Below are 22,861 nucleotides of genomic sequence, written 5' to 3'. Positions count from 1 at the left end.
ACACTCAAGCGCTTTGATGCCACAGTAAGCTGTCGGATACAATATCCGACTCCACTCTGTCCGCTTTATCATTGCTGACAATGGCCCAAATGCCTGTCCCCTTGGCGATATTTGACAAAATTAAAGGCTCACAGAACCGTCGTCAGTGCCTCAATTAGAGTCAAGATAGTCCTGGATTACATCCTCAATTGCGCTCTCATCATCGTTACCCTCTTCCAAGTCACCCTCTTCAAAGACGCCCTCTTCATACCCACTCTCCAGCTCGAGCTCGAGGTCATCGACATCGAACTCCGACTCGGAATCAGACTCCGTGGATCCCACCAGATCAGGCACCCTGCACTCGCACTGGCTCTCACACTCCTCATCAGAGGTATTGTCAGCGTCGCTCTCAGCCATAATGACATCCCCGTCCTCGTCTTCCTCACCTTCATCATCGGACTCGTACTCAGACGGCACCGGCGACGACCACCTAGGTCTCAGCTGCGCCCTGGACTTCGGCTCACCGTCCGACTCATCGGCAGTCTCCTCGTCACCGTCATATTCACTCTGAGACTGACAATCAGCCGGAGCGCCGTGCGCCTTGCGCTCCTCTGTCAGAACATGTAGCATATTCTCAATCTCCTCGCTCAGCCGGTCTTCGATCTCGTTGGACCGGTTCTGTAGATCGACGTGCTGGTCGATGGTAAGGGACATCACTAGGATGCGTCGTTGGTTGTCGATGCTCCGTGGGTCTTCGTAGTAGACTGTGTAGTCGCCTGTTTCGAGTCGTTTGAGTGCGTCGTAGTACAGTTCCTCGATGCCTTCGATCTTGGGGACGTGGATCCATACCCAGACGTCGTAGACATCTGGGCAGGAGATATCGGAATCGGAGTTCATGGTTTTTGAGCTTTGGTGGTTGGTGGTTGGTGGTTAATGATGATGGGGGTTCGTGGGAGCTTGTTTCTTCACGTTCACGTTCACGTTCACGTTTGAGATGATCAGTGCAGTATGAACGAGAAGATGGTTAAGCAAGGATGGAGAGTCATGGATTACTGGTGGTACAAAGATATATATACTAGGTCGTTTGCTCTCATTGATCTTGGGTGGTCGTCTAGTGGAACCTTCCTGAGTAAAAGTAGATGCCTGCCAACAATTAATATGTTTGAGCGGAAGTTGCAAAGTATTGTTGAACTTAAAAGAATACAAATGACATTGTTCATTAGAATCGCAGTAAAGTACTAGCTTTTAGGATTTTACCGTTATATGATGGCATTTTTAAGCCAATCAGTCATGATTGCAGCTGGTAGTAGGAAAATTGCTGTGTTGAACAATGGTTTAATTCGTGTTCAGCAAGGCTTTCCAAGAAATTTGAGAGAGATATTCCTGCCAGATGATTCAGTAGATCTAGTAGTCTGAACGAAAGTGTTTAAAAATGTTCGACATTATTTGTTGACAAAATGATACGCTGAGAATCTTTCTGAGGGATTAATTGTGTTGGACACGACCAACGGGTCTATATGTATAAGCATGTTCCTCATATTACCGCTAGACCAAAAGCCTCAGCTGGGCTACTGGGTAGTCCTTGCAATATCTGATATGTCAACAATATGTGATGTTGAACATAAAACATATTATGAGAACTGACCAGAACCGGTTTGGTCTAGTTAGCAAGACATGACTTTTAACACTAGAAGCCGCGATAACGGATAACAGCAGCACCATGGTTCCTGTGTCCTTAAAGTTATTGTAAGTGAGGATCAAAAGATTATCAATATACTATTAATTATAGCAAAAGAAGTGGTGTAAAACAGTTGAATAACCTCCTGATTAGGACAGAACAGGTATGACTAGAACTCTTTCCGGAGTATTGCTGTGTTGAACACGACCAAAGGGCTATACTAGAAGCTATGACAAGAGCAGCACGATGATTCCTACGTCCTTGAAATCTTCGTACATGAGGGCTACAAAATGAAAAAATTATTAACATACTATGAATTATAGCAAAACAAGTGTAAAAAAGCCGAGAAACTTACTGGTTAACAGAACAGGTAACTAGAACCTGCAAACATCTACTAGAAAAAATGTCAGTCAGACAAACATTTCATTTCATGTTTCAAGTCATAGAAGAAAAGCCTTGCATTTTATACCTTCCCACCTCCTGTTCCAACATAGAACAACACGGCACCTAAAGAATCCATAAGCAAGAAAGCCACAGCAAGCAAAGAAAACAATACCACCACTCACACATTGCCATCAACCCCATCCTCAACCTCCTCAACCTCCTCAACATCCGACCAATCGTCCGGATCCCCCATCCAAGGGATCTCACAAAACAGCGGAAACCCGCCCGACGCCGGACGCTCCGCTCCAACAACAGAATCGCCTCCCCCGGGGTGCTGGGCCTCGACGATGCGCGCGATCTTCTGGTTCCGGAGCATGCGGGCGCGGAGAACCTTCACGACCATATCGTGGTGCTTGGGCTCTAGGATGTCAGAGCTGATGTCGACGCGGAACAGGTCGGATCTCTTGGGCAGGGGGCTTTTTGTGCGGCTGAGCTGTCTCCAGATGGTGTAGTGGCCCTGCTCCAGCGCGGTGATGACACTGCCCATCCATTCGCTGTCGAAGAACTCGCTGTCGGAGGTGAGGCGGATGAGGCAGAAGTAGGAGGTGTTGGTTCTGTGGTTCATTTTGGGATGGTATATATAAGGGTTTGTGAGTTAGTGATGTGTGGTGTGAAGGGGTGGTGAGGTTGGGAGGTTGTGATTGTGGGATATGAGATTGTTATATACTAGTAGCTTCTGGGGGTTTGGAATCGGGGAATTCCAGTATAGTCTATTGTTTTGAGGAAATTTGGTGCATGGCTTTGTTTTAAGGACTCCGCAGTTGAAAGAATTGGGCGGATATACTGGTGATACGCAGTCGAGAGGACTTGAGACAATGGCATTACACTATAGAATAGAGTTTTCCTGAAAAGTCAGCTCACCGGAAAGTTAGTAGAACAGTAATATTAAATTAGACAGTACAAAATCAAAGTCAATCGTTATATCATGCTCATTGGTTGTCAGCCAGGTCTTGGGATATATTCAGTCCTCAATTCTTTTTCGATCTATGGGGTTGTCCTTTCTCTTACCCTTCATTTTTCTCACGCACATCCGCCATATGTCTGGTCGATTCTACTCTCAATCCTCTCCAATCGCTCCTGTTCGACCTTAGCAGTGGAACGTTCCCAGCCAGCAATCTCCTGGTAAGGTCGAATTTTCAACAGTTTCTCAATGTGGTTTTTGAGTGACTTTGACAACAGAGAAGCCTGTGTGCAACACTCTCGATCACTACCTTCAAGCGCTAATATAGCGTAATCTAGCGTTGCATAGTACGTTCCAAAATCATCGTTCTTCAAAGCCTGATTCGCAACCACAGTGGATGCAAATGTGAATACCAGGGCCGGAAATGTCCAAGAGAGTTGACTCGTGCCAACTATGAGGACCTTGCTGTCTTCAAGCAACCTCGACGCTGCTTCGTATGCACAAGCAAAGCACTTTTTGATATAGCGCGCCGCATAACACCAGTAGTAGCTGGCGCTAATCACGGCAAGAGATGAAATATGGCTATCTTGATCAGTTACCATACTCCATGTTTCGTGGAGCTTTTGCAGCACGCCGATTTTGTCCACAAATTGCTTGTCGAAGTATTTGAAATAGACACAAATCATGTGCAATGTGACCCCATTCTTGTCCGAGTATGGATTGAGATCGGCCATAGTCCTGATGGCCTTAAAGTATCCGATACGAAGGGTGTCCTTGAAGTCATCCTCATGAGTATTTCTCAGAGCTTGAACGGTGACCAGCAGGGGATGATCCTCTCGCGACTTTTGTTGGTGTTCCAAGAAGCCCTGTTCAAGCGTCGATAATAGCTTCGAAAGCCCCTCTAACTCTGGACAATGCCGATCAATAACGCGCAGAAACAAGCAAACTCGCCAGAACTTCACCATGAAGTATGGATCGCCATGTCGACAGATCTCGGTTAATCGATTCAAAGTTTCCTGCAAGGTGGCTTCCGCCATATCCTTTTTGTTGGACCGCACGAGCCTGGAGATAGCAAAGCAATTATCCGAAATCAACTGCCATAGGGGGCCTTGACTCTCTATTCCGCTTGGTGGTATGAAGTCAATTAGGTCCGCTGACCATCCACGAGGACTTCTTCTGTCGAAGATGCCATGTAAGAATCTATCAATGCTGTAAAGTAGTCGTTCTTGATGTATGTATCTGCGAAGAGGTGGCATGTTGGGAATTGAAGGACGAAACATAGAGATCACGTCGACTTTGATGAGATCTCTTAATGTGTTAGCCAATTTGTGTTTGTGCAAAGCCCGACAGCCCCTTGTCCTTTTCTTCTTCTCTTGACTTCCATCCTTTTTCAACCTCCTCTTCAAACTTGATTCACTACTCAAATATCAATATTAGTCACTGCTCAGGAGCACACAGAAGGAATGGTTGGCGCCACTCACGAGGTATCACAATAATACAATGCGTAAAGTATTTCCATCGTAAAATCTAATTTCCAAGCTTCCCCAGCGGTTATCTCTTTGAAAATGCCTTCAACGTCTTTCAATTTGGTGGGCCTGGGTCTGCGATTTCTTCTCTTTGCCGGGTTCGAGCGGCATCTGCGTCGTCTGTAAAACATTCTAGACCGACGGCGTCTCTTGCGTATGGAGTAGGGCCGCCCATGAGTGGAGAGAAGCTGGGCCTCCACAGCGGATGTATGGTATTTGTTCGTTCCGTGTGTAGAGGAGGACTGGTATGATATTGACAGCTGTCCACTTAAGCTTGTTTGGGGGGTACCCTGAAAGGGATTCGGTGCCACAACGTCGAGCCGAGGCACGTTTTGAATCGGATAATAGCCTGTGCTCTGCGGCTCAAAGAGTGCCGTCGCAATGGAAGGGTCAAGCGTTTCTTGAAAACACAAGTCAGGCGAATAATACATTGGAAAATCCATAATGTTCAGCATAGAAAATAGTCGACAGATGATGGAACCTGCAAAGGGGAGAAGAGGAGGAAGATGGACTAGTCACCACCTATTGTAGAAAGTATTTGGGGAGCGTTGGCCTTCAGCCTCTAAGGTGTTTCAATTGTCTAGCCACAATTCCGAGCTACGTGGTTGTGAGTTAGAGGCCGCATCTACCATGAGCCAGCCAGAGCGAAGATAGGGCACCAGATATCTGTCGTCCAAATGGCGCGGGGTAGTGCTAATTCATAGTCGTCTCGATTCGATGGGTCCAGGTACTTCCATGATTGTTTGCCAGCCTGCCAAGAGGGCCAGGAGTCGCTTTGATTGGGTTGGATTTGGCGCTAAAATGTGAACCTTTAGTGTTTCGCCCAATTAGGATGAAGCTTGTTGCTACACGCCGGCTCGTACGGCATCATTATACTACCATCTTCCTAGAGATAAGGCGAGATTTCATGGCTCCGGCCAACAGCATCTGGAGACCTCGTTTGGTCCTTGGGCATCTCCCAGGCGCATTCAGGTCTTCTGATGTCCGGACTGGAATGCATTGGCCTTTCATTGCCCCATCAAGTGACGACGCTGCTCTCTGGCGTAGACCAGACCGTCATCTTTGGAGAAGGCCTGTTCGCAAAGGCTCGACATGAAAAGGGATAAATACCGCCACCTGGACCCTTCATCTTCGTCCTTCTTTTCTATCCCAGAGCACAGGACGAAGAGAATCAAGCAATCGGGATATTCCCAGTGTCTTATCCTCTTGATATTTTTAGGTGCGCTTTCATTGCACTACAGCTCATTCTTTTCATTTCTCATTATTGTACCTCATTATTTTGCCCTAGGTCCTAGTATATACGCTAGAGAAAGACACAAAATGGCCTCGAATGCAGGACATGAAAGCGAAGCCCCGTCCTTTGTGGGAGAAGGAATCGTCGCACTCAGTGACGAGGACGAGAAAGTGGAGAGTGAAACCAGTGAAGATGAGGTTGAATATGGTAAGGTCGGCGAAGGCTCAGCGCAGGGTGATGAAAAGAGCAAGCGTTCGGCGTGGAGGGTCTATACATACGAGACTCTGAGAAGTCTCGTTACCGAAGCCAAAGGTGCTGCTTCCAGGCCAGTTCTCAGGTTCATCAGAAGGCAGTGAGTTATCTTCTCTCAGTCAATTCTAGGCAACTTCTATCGGGCATTAATACTGACTGCTGTTACTAGCCTCGCCGGTACAAAACTCATACTTGTTTCCGGCGTAGCAGGTGCTGGGAAGACGACCATACTCCAAGAGCTTTCAGGACTGGACCTCAATGTCGGACACTCTCTGAGATCAGGTAAGACAACGCCAGCGTAACTCTATCGCATACTGAGTCTTTCAACAGGAACCTTGCAGTATTACGTCTGCCCCGCTCTAATTGACAATGAGCAGTACCTGTTTGTCGACACTGCAGGCTTTGGGGCTTCCGATGTGAAGGATATACCAAACATGAGAGACATTGTTAGCTGTCTCAGCACTCTGGGCCCATTCGTCCGTGTTGCGGGTTTTATCTATGTCTATGGAAAGATGAACCCTCGCTTGACTGAAGAAGATGCTAAGATTATGCAGTGGGTGCAATGTTTCTGCGGCCCGCAATTCTACAAGAACATCACCATTGTCACTACACAATGGGACTCCTGGAGCAAGAAAAGCTTCAAGGAAGCCTGGAAAAGAGGAAAACAACTTGAACGTGAAACCGAAATTGCGCGAATTCTCAATCCTCCCTACAGACTCCATGGGGGATTTCTCTATCACCATGGAGTTCTTAACGATGACGTTTCAGCAATTGATGTTGACCGGCACGTTCTTGACAACGAGGACCAACTCCTTGAGCGAGAGGCACAAATCAAACGTCTTATTACGGATCGATATGGGGCATGCGAGACACCTAAACTTCAAATCTTGAGCGAGCTGGCCGAAGGAAAATCCGTGGAGGAGACTGAGGCTGCCAAAGTCCTTATTGCGGCGCCAGGAACGACTGACATTAAAACTATCAACGACCGCAACATTGTTTGCGGCCGGCCAGACGATTCTGACACCGGTTCAAACCCATTGGCGATCCCCAAGCTGTTACCTCCCCCTGGTGGTAGAAAACCGCAAAACGAAAAGAAGGGATGGTTTGACTCGGTCTTCGACTGGTTAGACGTGGCAAAGCATATCGCCTTGTTCTTCATGAAGGCAAGACAGACCCCTACGTCACCAAAGCCCGAGAAAAGAAAAGCTTCCACGTGGTCTTTTCTGGACTCCGTCAAAAATTGGTGGAGTGGTGCACCGCCAGAAAACGACTGAAGATCTTTGATGGCCATGCTCTTACGGGAGACCGATGTTCAAGCTGCGTTGTCTTAGTTACCTTTTCGGCATATGGCATGATTTTTGTTCTCTTTCTTTCTTGATTGCTTTTGATCTTTTTACCTTGATTCTCTGTTAGACTTTCCATTGCTTTGTGTTGCTGGCTACCTACAAATTGTCACATTTATAGCCACAAATATAGTCCCAGTTACTGCTTACTCACTTATGGATGCAATAATTGACATAGCTTTGTTCGCGTTCCAGATAACCTCCTATTATCGTTTCCATCATAAATTGCATTTACTAAGTCTCGTCCAGAGACCAAGAAGCCAGCCATTAGATGTCAGTGGAGATGCATGCGTGACAATGACTGCGCCTCCAGGATGACTGTGCATGTTTAATTCGGCTATATGTCCTAAATCCAGTAGAGATATAATATTCGGCACGGCTACTTGATATTTGCCGGGAAATACCTCGTCTCTTTCCCTGTTTTTTATCTTGTCTGTGCTGTTTAAGTGGTTTCGTGGGCTTGAGAGAATGGCATATAGATCGAGATTGTTCATTTAAATGCTCAGAGGTCGACACCAAATACTATGTTCTCTACTTTCGTTCTTTCTATCCAACCGAGATGCCTACTCACAACACCACCAACCAACATCCCATACCTCCCACCCCCTAATAAGTATACCTAAATCCTCTATCCTGCTTCTCCGTCAAATCCGCATCCACATCCAACCCAGCCCCAGCACCAACACCGTCCTCTCCCTCCCCCGCCCTCGCCCCCCTCTCCCTCCGCGCATTACTCCACCTCGCCGTCGCATAGAACACCCCCAACGAGACCCCCAGCAGCCCCAAACTCACCACACTCGTCACACACCCCTTGAAGTACCGCGGCGCATCGGCGGCTGTCCACAGCTGCGGCGACACAATACACCCGACGCAGTACATTACGAAAAAGATGGCCCCGACGACGGACTTCTTCGTGTTGCCGCGCACGTTGGACGCCATGAGGCCGACGGCGTTGCTGAGCGCCGGCGAGTTGCACGACGCGAACCACGTGCTCACCACGATGCCCCAGTTGCTGGACGCCGGGAGGGCGAGCAGAAGCAGACTCCCGAGCATGGGCATCGCCGCGAGGAAGATCCCCGTGAAGCACCGCGTGTTGGGCCAGTGGAGCGGGACCAGCGCGCCGACCCAGCAGAGGATGAACGCTACTGCGCCGGTGGGCAGCCCGACCAGCATTGTTTCGAAGGCGCTGAAGCCGAAGCCTTCGATGACGAGGGAGGAGAACTAGAGGATATTGCGCATTGCGTGTTAGAGCGGGATGGATGGAGGATAAGGGAGGGGAGGGGAGGGTACTTTGAGAATGGCCGTTGGCAAGGTGATGAACAGCGCCATCAGGGCGTACATCAGCGTGCGGATATCCGTGACGGCTTCCTTGGCCTGGGCCCAGTTGAAGCTGGTCTGGTCGCGGGTGGCGCGGTCCAGGGCCAGACGCTCGGTGGCGATCTGGCGTTCGCGATCGTTCAGGAACCAGGCGGTGGTGCTGTCGCGAGGCATGAGGAAGGTAAAGAGCAGGCCGCCGAGAACGGTCAGGCCGCCGCAGATGAGAAACATCACTCGCCAGGTCTGGATGGACAGGTCGGCGCTGCTGACGCCGTACATCATGAGGGCGCCGACGATCTGGGCGACGCCGAACATGGAGACCCATGTTCTGGATGGTTAGTTGGGGTTATAGAGATGGGTGAGGGTGTACTAACGCAACTCGAACAGGGTGTTCCCTTTGACAGTACCAGTTGCTCGTGATGATCACGAAGGAGGGAGATACGGCGCCTTCGAAGAATCCGAGAAGAAACCTGACCGCAGCCAGACTTTTGAAGTCTTGCGTGGCGGCAAGACACATCTCGGCGGCGCCCCAGAGGATCCTGATCCTCTTAGACTGGGTCAACACACGAGGGATTGACCTACACTGTGACTCCCACAAACGATGTAATCCGCACCCTACTCATCAGATACGCCGCGGGATACTGCGAGAACAGCTGGCCGAAGTAGAAGAGCGAGACGGCCCATGAGAAATCCGCACCGCTGAGCCCAAGATCCTTTTTTAAGCCAAAGACAGCGGCGTAATTGATACTTTGCTTATCGAGGTCTGAGTTAAATTCATCAGCACGGCATGAGCAACTCGTAGAAAGGACACACTGACATTGGAAGAAATAAACAAAAGCCATAAGCGGTAGAATCACTCGATCCAGTTTCCTGACCACCTTCTTCTCCTCAACGGGGTCAATCACGTAGGTGGGAGGGACACGTTTGTCCTTGATGTTCTCCTCTAGCTCGACCCCGGGCTTATCATTCGAGGCCATTTTGACGGTAGTGAGGAAGGTCGATTACTTCAGAGGGTCTGACACTTCAGGATATCAAGGAGAGGCAGTACTTGGATAAACGAAAGAAACCCTGCTTTTATACCCAATATCCAATCGCACTGACAGTAGTCAATCATTTCCCCGCTTCATATCTCCACAAAGACAGGACACCAGCCCCCGCATGGAGGAGTCGAAGCGAGACTGGGGTAGTGGATCTGGGGTAGTTCTAATAGCCTACTTGGTTGTCACGGCTATTCACAGTTTATTTCAAGGAAAGCTTACCCCAAAGCAGTAACGCGGTTGGTTTATAGATACGGCCGTTTCCTGCACTTATGTTGGGACATTAACGTAAAGCGGACTGCTAGCATGCTTCGAAAGTCTTCTCAGTCCATCAGAGACGAGGAATTGGGAGAGAGCAGATAGGGGGCATTGGAGTATCCTTGTACCATGAGCAGGAAAGATAACATCTACCCTATCAGTCAGGAAATGCGTTTCAAAGTGATTGCGGTTTTCAACAATCAGCCAGGAAAGCTCACTAATAGCAAGGCGTCACCCTTCTTACCATAAATAGGCCATGCCTATCGATTAATACATCAGAAAAGACAGCCAACGGAGTACAGCGATATACATCACTCGATGCTCGGGAACATACAACAAATTCGTATTCGTATCATTAGATCCCAAGATGTCATCTCGGCTACCATGCAATTTAGTGGTACTCTAATACTTAATACCCGATCTGGCTGGCACGTTTCATAATCTCAGGCCTTCATAAGTCAGGAACTCGGGAACTTGAAATGCTTGATCGATAATTAGCTGACACGCATAAGCCTGAAAGACAAGTCCCGGACAGTTGCTTGGATATGGCTAACTTGTCAACATAGGATTCATTATCCAATGAGCTCTCAGGTTTTAGAAAGATGAACCGAGCATTGCTTCCTTCAGGCTACAAGTAGAGCTTCTCTTCTGGAGAGACCACAGTGCTTCAGGGATATCTCTAGAAGGCGACAGAATAGCGGAATGATCAGTACACTTCATGTAAGACATACTCCCACAATCTAGTACACATTCACAATCATTAGAGCCACCTTGAAAAATACCAGTGCCCGAGAAAGACGACGTAGAAACCGAGATGAGATACAAGCGAGTAATAACTCCGTAGACGTAGATATAGACACCTGAGGCCACACAGACAGGCAGCCCACCGCCCAATCAGAAACCAGCAGGCGGTGAGTCACTTCCGCACCACACAACAACTCCTATATTTTCTTTCCCTCTCCAATCTCCTTCCTTTTCCTTTTCTCTTCTTCTCTCTAAGCACCATCCCAACCAATGCTGCGTTTCTTTGCTACACACGACAAGTCGACGGTGCCCTGCGCCGTCCTTGTCCCTTGCCTCTGACCCGATTTGTTCGGGTCAGAGCAAGGTCCCGCAAATGAGAAATTCGGAGGAATCTTCACTACTCGCACCCGTCTTGTTTCCTTTTTCCCTTGGGTAAAAGGACGAGACCGGTACTGCCCGCAAGGGCCCGATGCGAGTCTCGCATCTGCAATTGGCATCAGAAACATCGGGGCGGTAAAAAACCCCATGGGAGAGTCGTTGCGAAGATTGTGTGCCCCCTGCTCCTTGCTTGCTTGCGGGCGAGCGAGCGGGGCGTGACACTTTAGTGCAATACGCAGCATACCGAGCCCCTTTTCTTCTCGGAGGAGAGGGGGTGGTATCATTCGATTCCGATTATTCTGGTTGGGGTGGTGCTTCGCTCTTTTTTTAAGGTCAGTCTGTCTGTTCCGGTTGCTCTCTTGGGGTGCTGGGAAGAGCTTCTTTTTGTGTGTGTCCCTGGCTAATTTAGTGAGGGGCTTGGTGTACGAGAGTGCACGGGTCTGGTGTAGGGATCGAGGGTCTGGATGGTTGGTTGGTTAGGAATTTTTATGGATGGTGCTGGATGTCATCAAACTGGGCTTGTCTTGATATTAGAAACATAAATCTCAAGAGAATTGCTTGAGCTCCTTGCCAATTACTTGAATTACTTGAATAAATTACCCAAAAAAGTAGGAAAGTTGATCGCTTGATATCTAACTTGGATATTATATGTAGGCTTTGGCATCGTATGGTGCGCAACATTCAAGGGATATTTTGAACAAAAATGTGAACAAGAAAAACGAAAAAGAAATCGTGGCCTCCTTATGCTCCCCACTTCATCATCATAATTTATTTGTTTTTTTCTTATTTTTTTCTTCCGCTTACTCCTCATCACCGATCTGGACCAAAAATTAGCACCGCTGATTGTAACGAAACGAGACGAGGGTAAGATACGCACCTTAGGAGCAAGGTAGAATCGCAAGTGACCGCTTCCAAGACCGTATTCCACGAGCAGAGGCACCTCCTGAGACAAGCAGAGAGACACCGTGCCGGACAGGTTGGTAGCCTTGCAGAAGTTGACAAGGTACTTGAGGGAGAAGGTAAGGGCAACGGGTTCGCTGAGGGCAATGGAAACGTTCTGGTCGGGCTTGTCGACGTTGGTGTGCTGGCGGATGGTAACGGAGCCACTGCCAATGTCACCCTGGCAGGAGAACTTGACACCCTCCTTGGTGGCCTCGATGACAACTGGAAAAGTCAGAAATGGCCCGAAAGGAACCCCAATAATTATAACAAATACATACCGGACTCAGACAGAGCGTGCAGATCTCTGCAGATGCGCTGGAATTCCGCCGAGGGCATCTCAACCGTAGCGGCGTACTCCGTCTCGGGAATGGCCAGGTGCTCCTGGTCAATGTCCATCAACTTGATATCGTACTCGCTTAGCCGGTCGGTCTCGGCGCTCTCGAACATGAGGTTGACGGCGTCGGGCGAGTCGTCCGCCTTCAGGGTCAGGATATCCTCGTTCTGGGCGGCCCGCAGAACCTTGGTCAGGGACACCAGGTTGATACCGAGGGCAATGTTGCGGTCGCAGCGGTAGGGAGAGAAACCCTCGGCCTTCAGGAGCATGGAGACCAGGGCAACGTGGGAGTTGTCCATGGCCTGGAGGGCGATTCCGGAGTCATTGCAGTCGAAGTTGCAGTCCTGGACAAGGTCTTTGATGGCATCGACGACCTGCAATCGAGATAAAGTCAGTTTGCGGGTTTGAAAGAGATTATAGAGCATTGGGTTCACGTACCTTCTTCAGGAGCGAGGCTTGTTCTAGGCGAGCTTCCAACACTGGTGAATGGGTCAAAATGCAGTTCTCTGGCGGTCATGACTTTTGAAATACTCACTCTTGATGTGATAGGTTGTTGCGGTGGGAATGTGAAGAGAAAAAGGGGAATTGGAGGGATATGGAGGGACAGGCAGCTATTAGGTTGAGAGGAGTAGGGTTGGGAGCAGTGAAAGAAGGATGGCGATGACGGGGTTAAACGAAGAGAAATGAAATCGCGTCGCCTGCGGCGGTGGGGAAACGCGCTCGCGTGTCCCGCGTCTGGCCTGAGGCTGATATGACCGTTTGGGGTTAGACTGTGGCCTCAGGCAGCCACATGACTGGTCGCGTCTTCGAGTTCTTCGAGTACGGATAGTTCTGATTATTGAGAAAAAGGTCGATCCAAGATCAATTTAGATTTCACGTAGTTAAATACACGGCTATCTCCAACAATGCACCAGGTTGATGGCGGAACTGTCCATATTAACACCATGCCCTCAATGATACAGAAGGAACTGAGAAGAATACAAAAAGAAGTACAAGACAACGAAGGACTGTCGCGACAAAAGAGAATATACACTCTGCATGCTATACTGCAGGAACGAAGGAATACACGTGAGACCAAAGATAGGTAACCAAGAAGACTCAGGCAGAAAAGTTAGCAAATAAACAAGAAGAAAACGCCGCTGACACCAGGCCAATCTATGCACATTGGGTATCAACCCTGCATACGTGTTGACAACACGGCTGCAGTTCTGTTCAATATAGACAAGAATACTCGAAGAAGCGTCCCTAGAGGGACGCAGGGAGGGAAAGGGTGAGAACGAAGGAGCGGGGCAGGATCTGAGAATTAAATACTCGTGACCCGTTTTGAGGCGAGGGATGTCTTAGGTCGCTGCTTGATGACCATCTCGAGCTCCTTTAACATATGGGTGTTTGCGTCCACACGGTCTCTGGCGGCCGCCTGTTTGGCTCGGTCTTCTTTGACCCGGGCGATGCGCTCCTCTCGCGTCATGGACATCCGTTTGCTGGCACGGGCCGGAAGAGCCACAGCTTCAAAGATCTCCTCGTCATCGGTGTTTTGGATGAGACTCGAGTCCGGTCGTTCGCCATTCAGGGCCTTGAGTGCGTCAGTCGGGCTACCTTCCACCGCTGTAGCCCCGCCTAGGCTAGGCGTCGGAGACATGGGCATGGGTGACAGTCCGCTCGGTGGTCGCGAAAGACGGTCTATGCTCGACTGTTTGGCCATGTTGTTCGCGAGAGCCGATTTCCCAGCCTCCCATTCCTGAAGAATGCTTTTGATGTCCGTTCCTATCGATTCGTATTGCGATAGCAGGGTCGGTTCGATGTCACCAGTGTCCGCACGCTCAAGATTGGCGCTGGAAAGTTCCCGAATGATGTGCATTTTGGCATGGAGCGCACGGATTCCTTGTGAGAGCGAGTTGAGCTTTCGGTATTGAGCACGGAGACCTTCCTTGTTCGGAGAAGCCGTGGGCAGAGGGGAAGGAGGAATAGCTTCACCTGCAGAAAGTTGATTAGATGTGAGGCCTGCGATGAGGGTGGCTGAATGAATACTCACGGTCGTCTTCGTTAAGAATGTTGCTCATTTTGCGGACATTGTGCCCAGTAAGTTCAGACAAGTCGCGCATTTGCTCAACGGCAGTGCTCCATCTTGCGATATCCGATCCGCCGCCGTCGGCGCCGAGAGCCAAAAGACAGCAAAGAATGCTCTTCCTGACGATATACAACCTTCCGAACAGAGTACGCAGAGCGCGCAGAGAATATTGATCATCGGTTGTGCGCTCATTCAAGGTCGATTCGGCTTCGATAAGCTCCTCTTCGGTGATGTCGTAGATGTCGTAGTATTTGGCCAAATTCGCGTCATCCGTGAGCGGTTGCAAAATGCGCTGCGCCCGAATGTACCGACCCAACATGGAAAAGAAGCTCTCGGAGACGGTCCGACGCAATCTCAGGCAACGTCGCGTTTGGGCCTGATCTTCAAGACGACTGATAGGAGGCATGGGTGTACTTCTACGTTAAAATTAGCATTTGTTTCTAAACATAACGTTTCCCGACCAGGAGTAGTGTGAACCCACATCCGGTAACCTCTTGAGACCAGCTCAACTTCCTGAATGAACACAACCGATGCAGACGCGGCGGAATCGAATCCCTGAGCGTTACTGATGAAAGACGCGGCCGCTTCCACGGCTTGATGCCGCAAGTATTTGAGCCATTGTCGTTTGGCAAAAGCGTAGAAGAAGACTCCAATCACCGGGACGAGGATTAGGAGAACGCCGACTTTGCGAGGATTGATGCCGGTTCCGGTGCGAGATCGACTCCAATGTAATAACCAAGCGATCGAGAATGAAGTCGAGGCGGTGACAACCGCCCCTTGTAGTCCGAACGTCGTGGAAAGCGAGGGAAGATCTGCGGGCTGCGAGGTGGACAGAACGTCGGCGGCTGATGTATAGGAAGGGGCGCTGTGCTCATTCAACAACTGGGATGCAACGATAACGTAGCCGAACTGTTCCAGAAACCGTTCATTGTCGCTCCGGGCGATTCGCGCGTTCAAAGCGGACTGTGATCGAGAAACGGAGTCGTCAGCCTACTTCTAATGACAGTCACGAGGAATCAACGGGACAATACCGTGCAAGTGTCGTAAATCTTCCCCAGGGCCGCTTTCTGGTGCGATACCTTCAAGTCCAGGGGCTTGGGGAGTTTATTTCGAATCCGGCTCTGGAACTTCGACGTTCCTCGCGGGGCGAAGTCTGCTGCGGTCGAATCGGAGACATCGTCGGAGTTCTCGGATTCCTGAACAGGCCAGTTCGGGTCGTGTTCGCCTTCCCCTGAAGGTACATGGTCAGCAGTTGGTTTGGCGACGGGAGCTTTTTGCCACCCACCCTGAAGGTACTCTGCCAGCGGCGAATCTTCATAGACGAGAGATTCCATGACCAGGGCACATTCCGTAACGCTCGTGAATAGGGAGGGGTTGGAGGGGAGCGATAAGGTCGGTCAAGCAGGAAAGTCGATCGACGGATCGGTCGGGATCAGGTCGTTCGTGGAACGAGGCAGTGGTGAAAGGAAGGTGGTGGAGATCAATTATCGAAAACCATCTCCGCCGGATCCCACAAGCTGGAAAAGACGAGGGAAGGAGCAATTGCGTTCGGATCGGGGGTTGGCGCAGGCCGGTCAGCGCGGTAATTCGGAGCAATCAGCAGAGAGAGCGACTGCACAAAAGAGACGGGCTGAAACTCGGGTGCATGGATTTGGAGCATTCACGTAGGGAGACAAAAGGGATTCCCCCTGGGCGATAGGATGGAAATTGCGGCGGACAAAAATAGCCAGGAGGGCCACGTTGAAGATCCGGTCGTTCAAGCGTCTGGGGAAAGGAGTTTCTCAGGGCAAATCACGAGGATCTCCCAGGCTGCCAGGCACCACTCCGAGGCTCCACTTGTCTTTAGTCTCGAACTACGCTGCGAGTTAGTCAAAGACGCTTGGTCACTGCCTCTCTCCTGTCATTTCCAGTGCGAAAGAATGAAAGAAAATCAAATCCAAGACGGCAAGACTCCCTTGGCCACATCCAACCCAACTAATATATCTCGCTGCCTAGATCGGCGTCGCCACGCATGATCGAGTCCGATGACGATGGACGAACACCTCCTCGCAGGGCAGACCGAGGTCCCAGAAACGCTAAATTATCCAAAAAACTTGCTCCGATAAATAAGAATCCTTCGTTCCCATCCGGTCATTGCTCCGGAGGCACCAGCCTGTTTCATGTTGACGCGGAGGAACTGGCAGGCATAACCCGGCCGACTGAGGATTCCGGACACAACTGGACCGTTTTTAATGTCGCACAGAGTGGGATCATTGCAATCTATCGCCGGCCATGATCCGAGCGTTAAATTGGCTCCTGCTCGACAATGCACGGAGGACGGATGGCAAACCGCCGGATGCACGATGCAATTTCCTGACTGCGCTATCCTTGTTTCTGAAATTTGGTCTGCAGTCATCGTACGAGCAAATTAACTCATAATCGCGGAGTACGCTTGAGCAATTCGCGATTGAATTGAGTCGCCAGGATCGGTGGATGTCTGTCTTCATCCACACTTTCAAAGATAGATGGCACATGATTCTCATGGTTCCGACCTCATCTACAATTCGAGTCTAAAAGAAGGCAGCCGCTAATCAGAGCATGCAAATGCGACCGAATATTCTGACCATCTGCAACGAGATTTCGAGCACCGACGGCCTTATGCCCTGCATATCGAAGAGATCAATTTCTCAGCGGGATCTACTGACATCTGGTTCTGCATATAATTGTTGCCCTGCTTGGTTTATCGCTTCCATGGTAAGCGTTCTCCCCGTCTACTTTGTTTATATCCGGCCAGGTGGTTCTATAGTCATCATTCCAAGGGATATTATCCCCCGTTCTTTCGCTTTCGGTTTTCCTTTCCTTTTCCCCTTCTCCGATGTTCTCTTGTCCCTGAAAAATAAAAAATGCAGCCGATTTGTAATATTCTCGCAGTAAATCGTTCTTTCCCACCCTCTTTTCCGTACTAACAATAAATCTTGTGCATATATAATTAGTGAGTATACTGACTATCTTACGGACTCATTTTCATACTAATTCTGTTTCCCCGTAGACTCGGCCGACCTTGCGTCTCCTGCTGTCTAGAGCCTCTGCATCTAAGCGGGGCTGGTGAAGATCGCAGCTTAGACTCGCACGAAGGCCGGTTTCTGCCCCAAACCGCCAATTTCGAAATTTTCCCTCGTGTGGCTACAAAATTTGGACTTTTTCAAGCTTGGCGAAATCTAGGGCTACCGATGAATCCGATCACGTTCATTTCTCTAGCAGTGTCCTTGCTACTAGGCCTACAGCTATGGGGATGGCTGTCCCCACGCCGATCGAAATTGCCGCTGCCACCAGGCCCGAGCTTTGTGTCAGGGCCGATGCCCGTTAATGACATCGCCAGGACGTTTCAAATATGGTCGCGAAAGTTTGGGCCGATTGTACATTTCAAACTGGGGGGCCAGAACTTCATCGTGCTAGGCACTCGCCGGGCGGCTCAAGATCTCCTCGAGCGGAGAGCGAGCATATACAGCTCGCGTCCGCCGTCCAAGTTCCTGGACAATTACCTACACAAAGGACTCGCGTCTGCGTTCATGCCCTACGGCCCCCAGTGGAAGCTTCATCGGCGGCTGTCATCAAACCTACTCAGTGCGAAGGCATCGAACGCATACCAATACCTGCAGGATGTCAAAAGCAAACAGCTGCTGCATGGGTTCTTGTCATCCAATGACTTTTCGGAAGCTTTCCTGCGGTACACATCAGATGTCATGTTTACCCTCGTTTACGGGAAAGGAAGAGGTAGCGACGATGACGATCACAAACGGCTGCACCAGATCAACGAGATGGCTGTTTTTGTTCTCCAGAAGGCTTCGTACGGCATGCTACTGCTCGACCTTTTCCCTTACCTTGATTGGCTTCCCAAGTTCCTCCTGACATGGCGGGATAAGGCGCATGAGCTGCATGAGAAGACGAAGGACGTGTACACCGAATGCTCCAACATTGCGCTCCAGGGCGACTGCTGGAACTGGAGCCACGAGGCTCGGCAGAGGAGTGAAGCCAGAGAGCTGCCCTGGGACGTGGTGTGCTACTCACTCGGTGAGCTCTACGTGGCCGGCATCCACACCACCAAGATGGTCTTGGAAATCATGGTCATGGTCTGCATTCTGCAACCGGACGTGATGAAGAAGGCACAGAAAGAACTCGACTCGGTCGTCGGCGCAGATAGGATCCCATCATTTAGCGACATCGAAAGCTTGCCGTACATTCGCGCGCTGGTCTCGGAGCTTCTGCGCTGGCGACCCATATCTGCCATCGGAGTTCCTCACGCTGTCACCCAGGACGACGAGTACATGGGCTACTTCATCCCCGCAGGATCCACGATCATTGCCAATCAGTTGGGGATGAACGAGGATGAAGCGATCTTTGACAATCCGCGAAGCTTTAACCCGGATCGATATCTTGAGAACCCGGATCTTCCGGTTTCCGCGTTTGGGTTTGGCCGACGACTATGTCCAGGACATCATTTGGCACGGAATAGTTTGCATCTTGTCACTGCACGCTTGCTGTGGGCATATGACATCTCCCCGGTCGATGGCAAGATTGGTGACCCCTTGAACCCCGCCTCTTTCAAAGCCAACTTCCACGCTCGAGCCCCTGGACAGGAGAAAGTAATCGAAAATGAGAGCGCCGTGGCTGACCGGGACGAAAAGGCCATAATGGAGAAGATCAAAGACAAAATCCGGGGCGTGGATTCATAGTCAGGGATGCTACCGGTGGATATTTTAGTGATACTGATGTTGAACGATACATGAGCAAGCTGAATAGTATAATATGGAGCAAGGGTGAATACACGTCCGTTAACGTTGACTATGAGCCAGTCTCGACTGCTCTAAGAGTGTGCCTGAGGCGGGGCCGTTGCGCGGGCAACCAAACGTCAACATCGCGTCTCCATACCTCCCCGGCTCCAGTCCTCCCCCTAACCCACTTGTATTTTAGCGACATTCTTCCTCGTCATCGCAGATCAACAATTTTAAAATTACGACTCAGTCTTCGCCTCATAAGCTTTATCTACCGCGCTATCCCGCTCATCACCGCTCCTCGCCCCCCGCATTGTCCCTAGCTCCTAGCTACCCATCCCTCGATTCAAACGATCTAGACTCCCTGTCCTCGGAAAACCACGGCAAGCTAGCATGCTCATTTAAGGAGCTTCATATCCTGGACGAACCACAGCTGAAGTCATCCTGCATGGTTTTGCTCAGCTCCATCATTATCACCCTCCACCACCATGTCCGGTCTTCTTGAAGACGTGCCAACCCCATGCCCCTCTAGGCTGGGGGCCTCTCGAGTCGACCGCAGCAGCGCGGGAAGCGACTCGATCCGAAGCATGTGGGAAGATAGTTTAGACTCCTGCGAAGACACTGCAAACATCGAATTCACGACCGAAATCCAAGCCTCCATCCTAACCGGTGCCAAACCCCGACGACGAACCAAGACCAACTCCTCCTCCACCTTTTCTATCCACGACGAAAGCGAAGAGAATCACGCTCCCGCGGCCAACAAGCGACGGAGGGACAATGGAACAATCGCTGCGCCTTCGAATCGAAAGTCCTCGTTGCTGGCTCAGCCGGCTCAGCGGTTCCGACCTAAAGTTAGCCTCCCGGCTGCTTCGCCCGCAAAGCCGATGCGATCGCAAGGAGAATTCGGGAGGACTCAGACGCGAAAGTTTGACGTGGATAAGAACAAGGAGCTCTTGATGCAGATCAATGGGAATCCACAGGAGACACGCACCGATATGGTGAAGGACGTCCATCGTGATGCGGTGTATGTTCCTCCGAACGAACCCACGGCGGCTAGTGTCTTTATGGGCTTGTTTAGCCCGATCAAGTCGGACTATTTGGACCGTCAATCTGAGACTACGAAACATCCGAATATTGCTAGAAAACGACATACGAAACCGTCCCTCGCGTCGTCCGCGCACCGAGCTCCATTGCAGCCCAGCGCAAAGATCAGCCAAGAGTCTCGCATTCATATAGACGTTGTTGGGAAGAATGGTGGAAAAGAGAATATTCCCCCGGGTACAATTCTGGTCGACGGCAAGGAAAAGAAGTTTCCGTCCGCAAAGTTCGGAGAGACTCATGACAACGCCTCGAAACCACATAAACGAGCAGCGAACAATGAGATGCGTGCTCCCACGAGGCCAGCGGTCAGGCCATTAGCTGCTAAATCGGCCAATGGGTCTCTCCAGAGAGCGATGAACAACGTCAAAACATCTTCGGCCAAGGCCGGTTTGAAAGATATCGTCAAGCCAAAGATGAACACGGCGAGACGGCCACTGGCAGCGTCGACAGGATCGACCCTTTCCAGCTCTCTGAAGCAATCCAAAGGTTCTATCGCTGGCTCTAGGACTACAGCTGCCAGAACTACAGCTGCCCGAGCTAACGCAAAGAAGCTGGATTGCGAGTACCCGCTAATTCAAGAGGAAATCAAAAACCCAGCATTGTACGAGGATAATTGGCTTTCGCATCAAGAGATAGTAATCACGCAGTTGGTCAACGGGCTTTTCGAATCCACGGAGAGCTCAACTTTCAGCGACCCTGGCGCTCAACGGCATAGCCTCCTAGCGCTATACCAAGATCCCTCATTTGCACAGCTTTACAAGCGTGTCCAGGCATCTTTGCTGTACGGTGCATTGAGCATTCCAAGGGATGTTCTTGCGCGAACCACCCGACTCAAGCGAGACCTGGGAATGAAGAGGAAGTTTCTCGATTTCTGGCTAAACACGTATGATCTTGGAATCCTGAGAGCTGGATTGGAAACAATCACAGGCAGAAGAATTGCCAACTCGAAAATGATGCAGGAGAGCACTGCCGGCTCCGAAGATTCCAGCCTGAAGCGCAAGATGGAAAAATTCTTGGATACATTTCTGCTTCAGAACCAGGACATGGATCGAGACTCGAAAGAGCCAGATTCTAAACTCCTCAGCAAGGCATACCACCGAACTGTTTTCCGCAGTATCATGCTCATCATCCTTCTGGATAAAGCGGCGACAGAATCAGGTGCAAAACTTCCTCGTCTGTTTCTTTCTACGTCGCCACACAAATCGTCCGCTGCGGTCCTCCAGGCCTTAGCCCGGTTTCTGCTGCCGTCGTCTGGGGATGTCGTTAAAGCACTGAACCACCTGGACTGCCATCTTACCTATGAGCAGCATCCGCTCCAAGAATACGAGTACAGAATCAGCAACCTTGCCGTTGACCTGAGGGACGGCGTTAGACTAACGAGGATCGTGGAGTTGCTCCTCTTTCCTTCAGCGGCGCGCGAGCATCCGTGGCCCCTTTCTCAAAACTTGAAGTTCCCCTGCTTGAGCCGTGCAGTCAAGGGATTCAATGTTGAAGTTGCTTTGAACGCTATAGCTTCTTCAAGAAGCTCGCGCGGGCTACTGAGCAATGTACGGGCGGAGGACATCGTCAACGGACATCGTGAGAAGACCATCTCGCTTCTTTGGGGACTGGTTAGCAAATGGGGTCTCGTCGAGCTCATCAATTGGAATGACTTGAGCGATGAGATTCATCGGCTGAAGCTGAAAGCCAGTCAGCAATTTGGACACCAGAGCTTAACACAGGATTGGTTCCAAGAATTCGATGCGACAGATGAGAGCGATGGACATGTTCTCCTGCTCAAGCAATGGGCGTCTATTCTGGCGCATCTGAAGGGTCTACACTTGGACAATCTCAGCACCAGTTTTGGCGACGGCAAAATCTACGAAAGCATCGTGGACGAGTATGAAGAGTACATACTTCACGCAGATCCAGAACCCCTGACCAGCGGAAACCCACTATCCTTACAATCCCGTCTCCGAACATTGGGATGCAGTGCACATTTCGGTGAGTTGTGACATGAAAGAAAAGAAATTGCGATTCCGGACCGACCCACTGACTGCTACAGCGAACCTCATCCACCCCAGCACATCCAAACATCACATCCTAGACAGCGACTTCACCATCGGCGCTCTTGCCTTCCTCTGCTCTCGCCTTCTCTCGGCCAGCAAACGCGCCCGCGCCGCGACGGTGCTCCAGCAGCGATGGCGAGGCATTCTTGCGCATCGCGATCTTCAGCGCCGGATCGTCGCGCGAGATGTGGCCCGGCAATGCGCCGCCGTGGTACAGACCAGGGAGCGAGTCATTTGGGCCACTTCAGTCATTGTGCAATGGTGGAGAAACATGAAGGCGAAACCGCAGCGTCGAAACGGACGGACGTCCACTTTTTCCAGTCGACGTGGCCAGCAGCGGCGGTGATCGTCCGTCCGGCATCGGATTGGGTGGTTACGAGGCGACGAATTGTTTGTCTACAGATTCCGGAGTTTAAGTCTTATGGTTTTGCTACTGGGGCGTTGGGCATTATCGGATAGGATAATTGGCCTCGGTGTTTGTCTTTGTCGGTCTTCATTTTTCTTTTTTCTTTGTCACTTGTTTTAC

At 50.4% G+C, this 22,861-nt stretch overlaps 9 protein-coding genes across 9 annotated transcripts; 4 read left to right on the top strand and 5 right to left on the bottom strand.

The window, feature by feature from the left end:
- Positions 1-150: 150 nt before the first annotated feature.
- P170DRAFT_427953 (uncharacterized protein) lies at positions 151-876 on the bottom strand (the record flags this gene model as incomplete). Its single annotated transcript, XM_024847816.1, has 1 exon — positions 151-876. The coding sequence occupies one exon, from the start codon at positions 874-876 to the stop codon at positions 151-153; it is 726 nt and encodes a 241-aa protein (XP_024701955.1).
- A 950-nt stretch (positions 877-1,826) lies between these two features.
- Positions 1,827-2,666, bottom strand: P170DRAFT_427952 (uncharacterized protein; the record flags this gene model as incomplete). The annotated part of the gene is made up of 5 exons (XM_024847815.1): positions 1,827-1,877; positions 1,934-1,940; positions 2,013-2,051; positions 2,135-2,164; positions 2,224-2,666. The coding sequence occupies 5 exons, from the start codon at positions 2,664-2,666 to the stop codon at positions 1,827-1,829; spliced, it is 570 nt and encodes a 189-aa protein (XP_024701954.1).
- Positions 2,667-3,121: 455 nt separating this feature from the next.
- Positions 3,122-4,258, bottom strand: P170DRAFT_427951 (uncharacterized protein; the record flags this gene model as incomplete). The annotated part of the gene is made up of 1 exon (XM_024847814.1): positions 3,122-4,258. One exon carries the CDS (start codon positions 4,256-4,258, stop codon positions 3,122-3,124), a length of 1,137 nt encoding a protein of 378 aa, XP_024701953.1.
- Positions 4,259-5,848: 1,590 nt separating this feature from the next.
- On the top strand, positions 5,849-7,288 carry P170DRAFT_466089 (uncharacterized protein; the record flags this gene model as incomplete). The annotated part of the gene is made up of 3 exons (XM_024852386.1): positions 5,849-6,114; positions 6,184-6,296; positions 6,345-7,288. 3 exons carry the CDS (start codon positions 5,849-5,851, stop codon positions 7,286-7,288), a joined length of 1,323 nt encoding a protein of 440 aa, XP_024701952.1.
- A 675-nt stretch (positions 7,289-7,963) lies between these two features.
- Positions 7,964-9,651, bottom strand: P170DRAFT_362011 (MFS general substrate transporter; the record flags this gene model as incomplete). Its single annotated transcript, XM_024844497.1, has 5 exons — positions 7,964-8,578; positions 8,648-9,002; positions 9,049-9,213; positions 9,257-9,437; positions 9,492-9,651. The coding sequence occupies 5 exons, from the start codon at positions 9,649-9,651 to the stop codon at positions 7,964-7,966; spliced, it is 1,476 nt and encodes a 491-aa protein (XP_024701951.1).
- A 2,240-nt stretch (positions 9,652-11,891) lies between these two features.
- Positions 11,892-15,769, bottom strand: P170DRAFT_477523 (proliferating cell nuclear antigen; the record flags this gene model as incomplete). The annotated part of the gene is made up of 9 exons (XM_024853482.1): positions 11,892-11,909; positions 11,969-12,255; positions 12,312-12,741; positions 12,806-12,846; positions 13,679-14,341; positions 14,400-14,851; positions 14,917-15,398; positions 15,467-15,666; positions 15,721-15,769. The coding sequence occupies 9 exons, from the start codon at positions 15,767-15,769 to the stop codon at positions 11,892-11,894; spliced, it is 2,622 nt and encodes an 873-aa protein (XP_024701950.1).
- Positions 15,770-16,921: 1,152 nt separating this feature from the next.
- On the top strand, positions 16,922-17,417 carry P170DRAFT_218657 (uncharacterized protein). The gene has a single exon (XM_024842847.1). It carries the CDS (start codon positions 17,013-17,015, stop codon positions 17,346-17,348), a length of 336 nt encoding a protein of 111 aa, XP_024701949.1. The 5' UTR covers positions 16,922-17,012; the 3' UTR covers positions 17,349-17,417.
- On the top strand, positions 17,362-19,397 carry P170DRAFT_218651 (cytochrome P450). The gene is made up of 2 exons (XM_024842846.1): positions 17,362-17,406; positions 17,464-19,397. Exon 2 carries the CDS (start codon positions 17,645-17,647, stop codon positions 19,145-19,147), a length of 1,503 nt encoding a protein of 500 aa, XP_024701948.1. The 5' UTR covers positions 17,362-17,406; positions 17,464-17,644; the 3' UTR covers positions 19,148-19,397.
- Positions 19,398-19,674: 277 nt separating this feature from the next.
- On the top strand, positions 19,675-22,657 carry sha1 (putative calmodulin-binding protein Sha1; the record flags this gene model as incomplete). The annotated part of the gene is made up of 2 exons (XM_024845806.1): positions 19,675-22,270; positions 22,332-22,657. Coding segments are annotated over 2 exons (2,922 nt in total), but the record flags the coding sequence as incomplete, so codon positions are not given.
- Positions 22,658-22,861: the final 204 nt, after the last annotated feature.

The sequence above is a fragment of the Aspergillus steynii genome (genome assembly GCF_002849105.1).
Source record: "Aspergillus steynii IBT 23096 chromosome Unknown P170scaffold_6, whole genome shotgun sequence".
In the NCBI taxonomy this organism is placed as follows: domain Eukaryota; kingdom Fungi; phylum Ascomycota; class Eurotiomycetes; order Eurotiales; family Aspergillaceae; genus Aspergillus; species Aspergillus steynii.
This window is presented reverse-complemented; position numbering and strand designations above follow the sequence as displayed.

Bases quoted from the DNA above. Each gene is read 5' to 3' on its own strand.
- P170DRAFT_218657 (XM_024842847.1), top strand. From the start codon at position 17,013: ATGCAAATGCGACCGAATATTCTGACCATCTGCAACGAGATTTCGAGC.
- P170DRAFT_218651 (XM_024842846.1), top strand. From the start codon at position 17,645: ATGAATCCGATCACGTTCATTTCTCTAGCAGTGTCCTTGCTACTAGGC.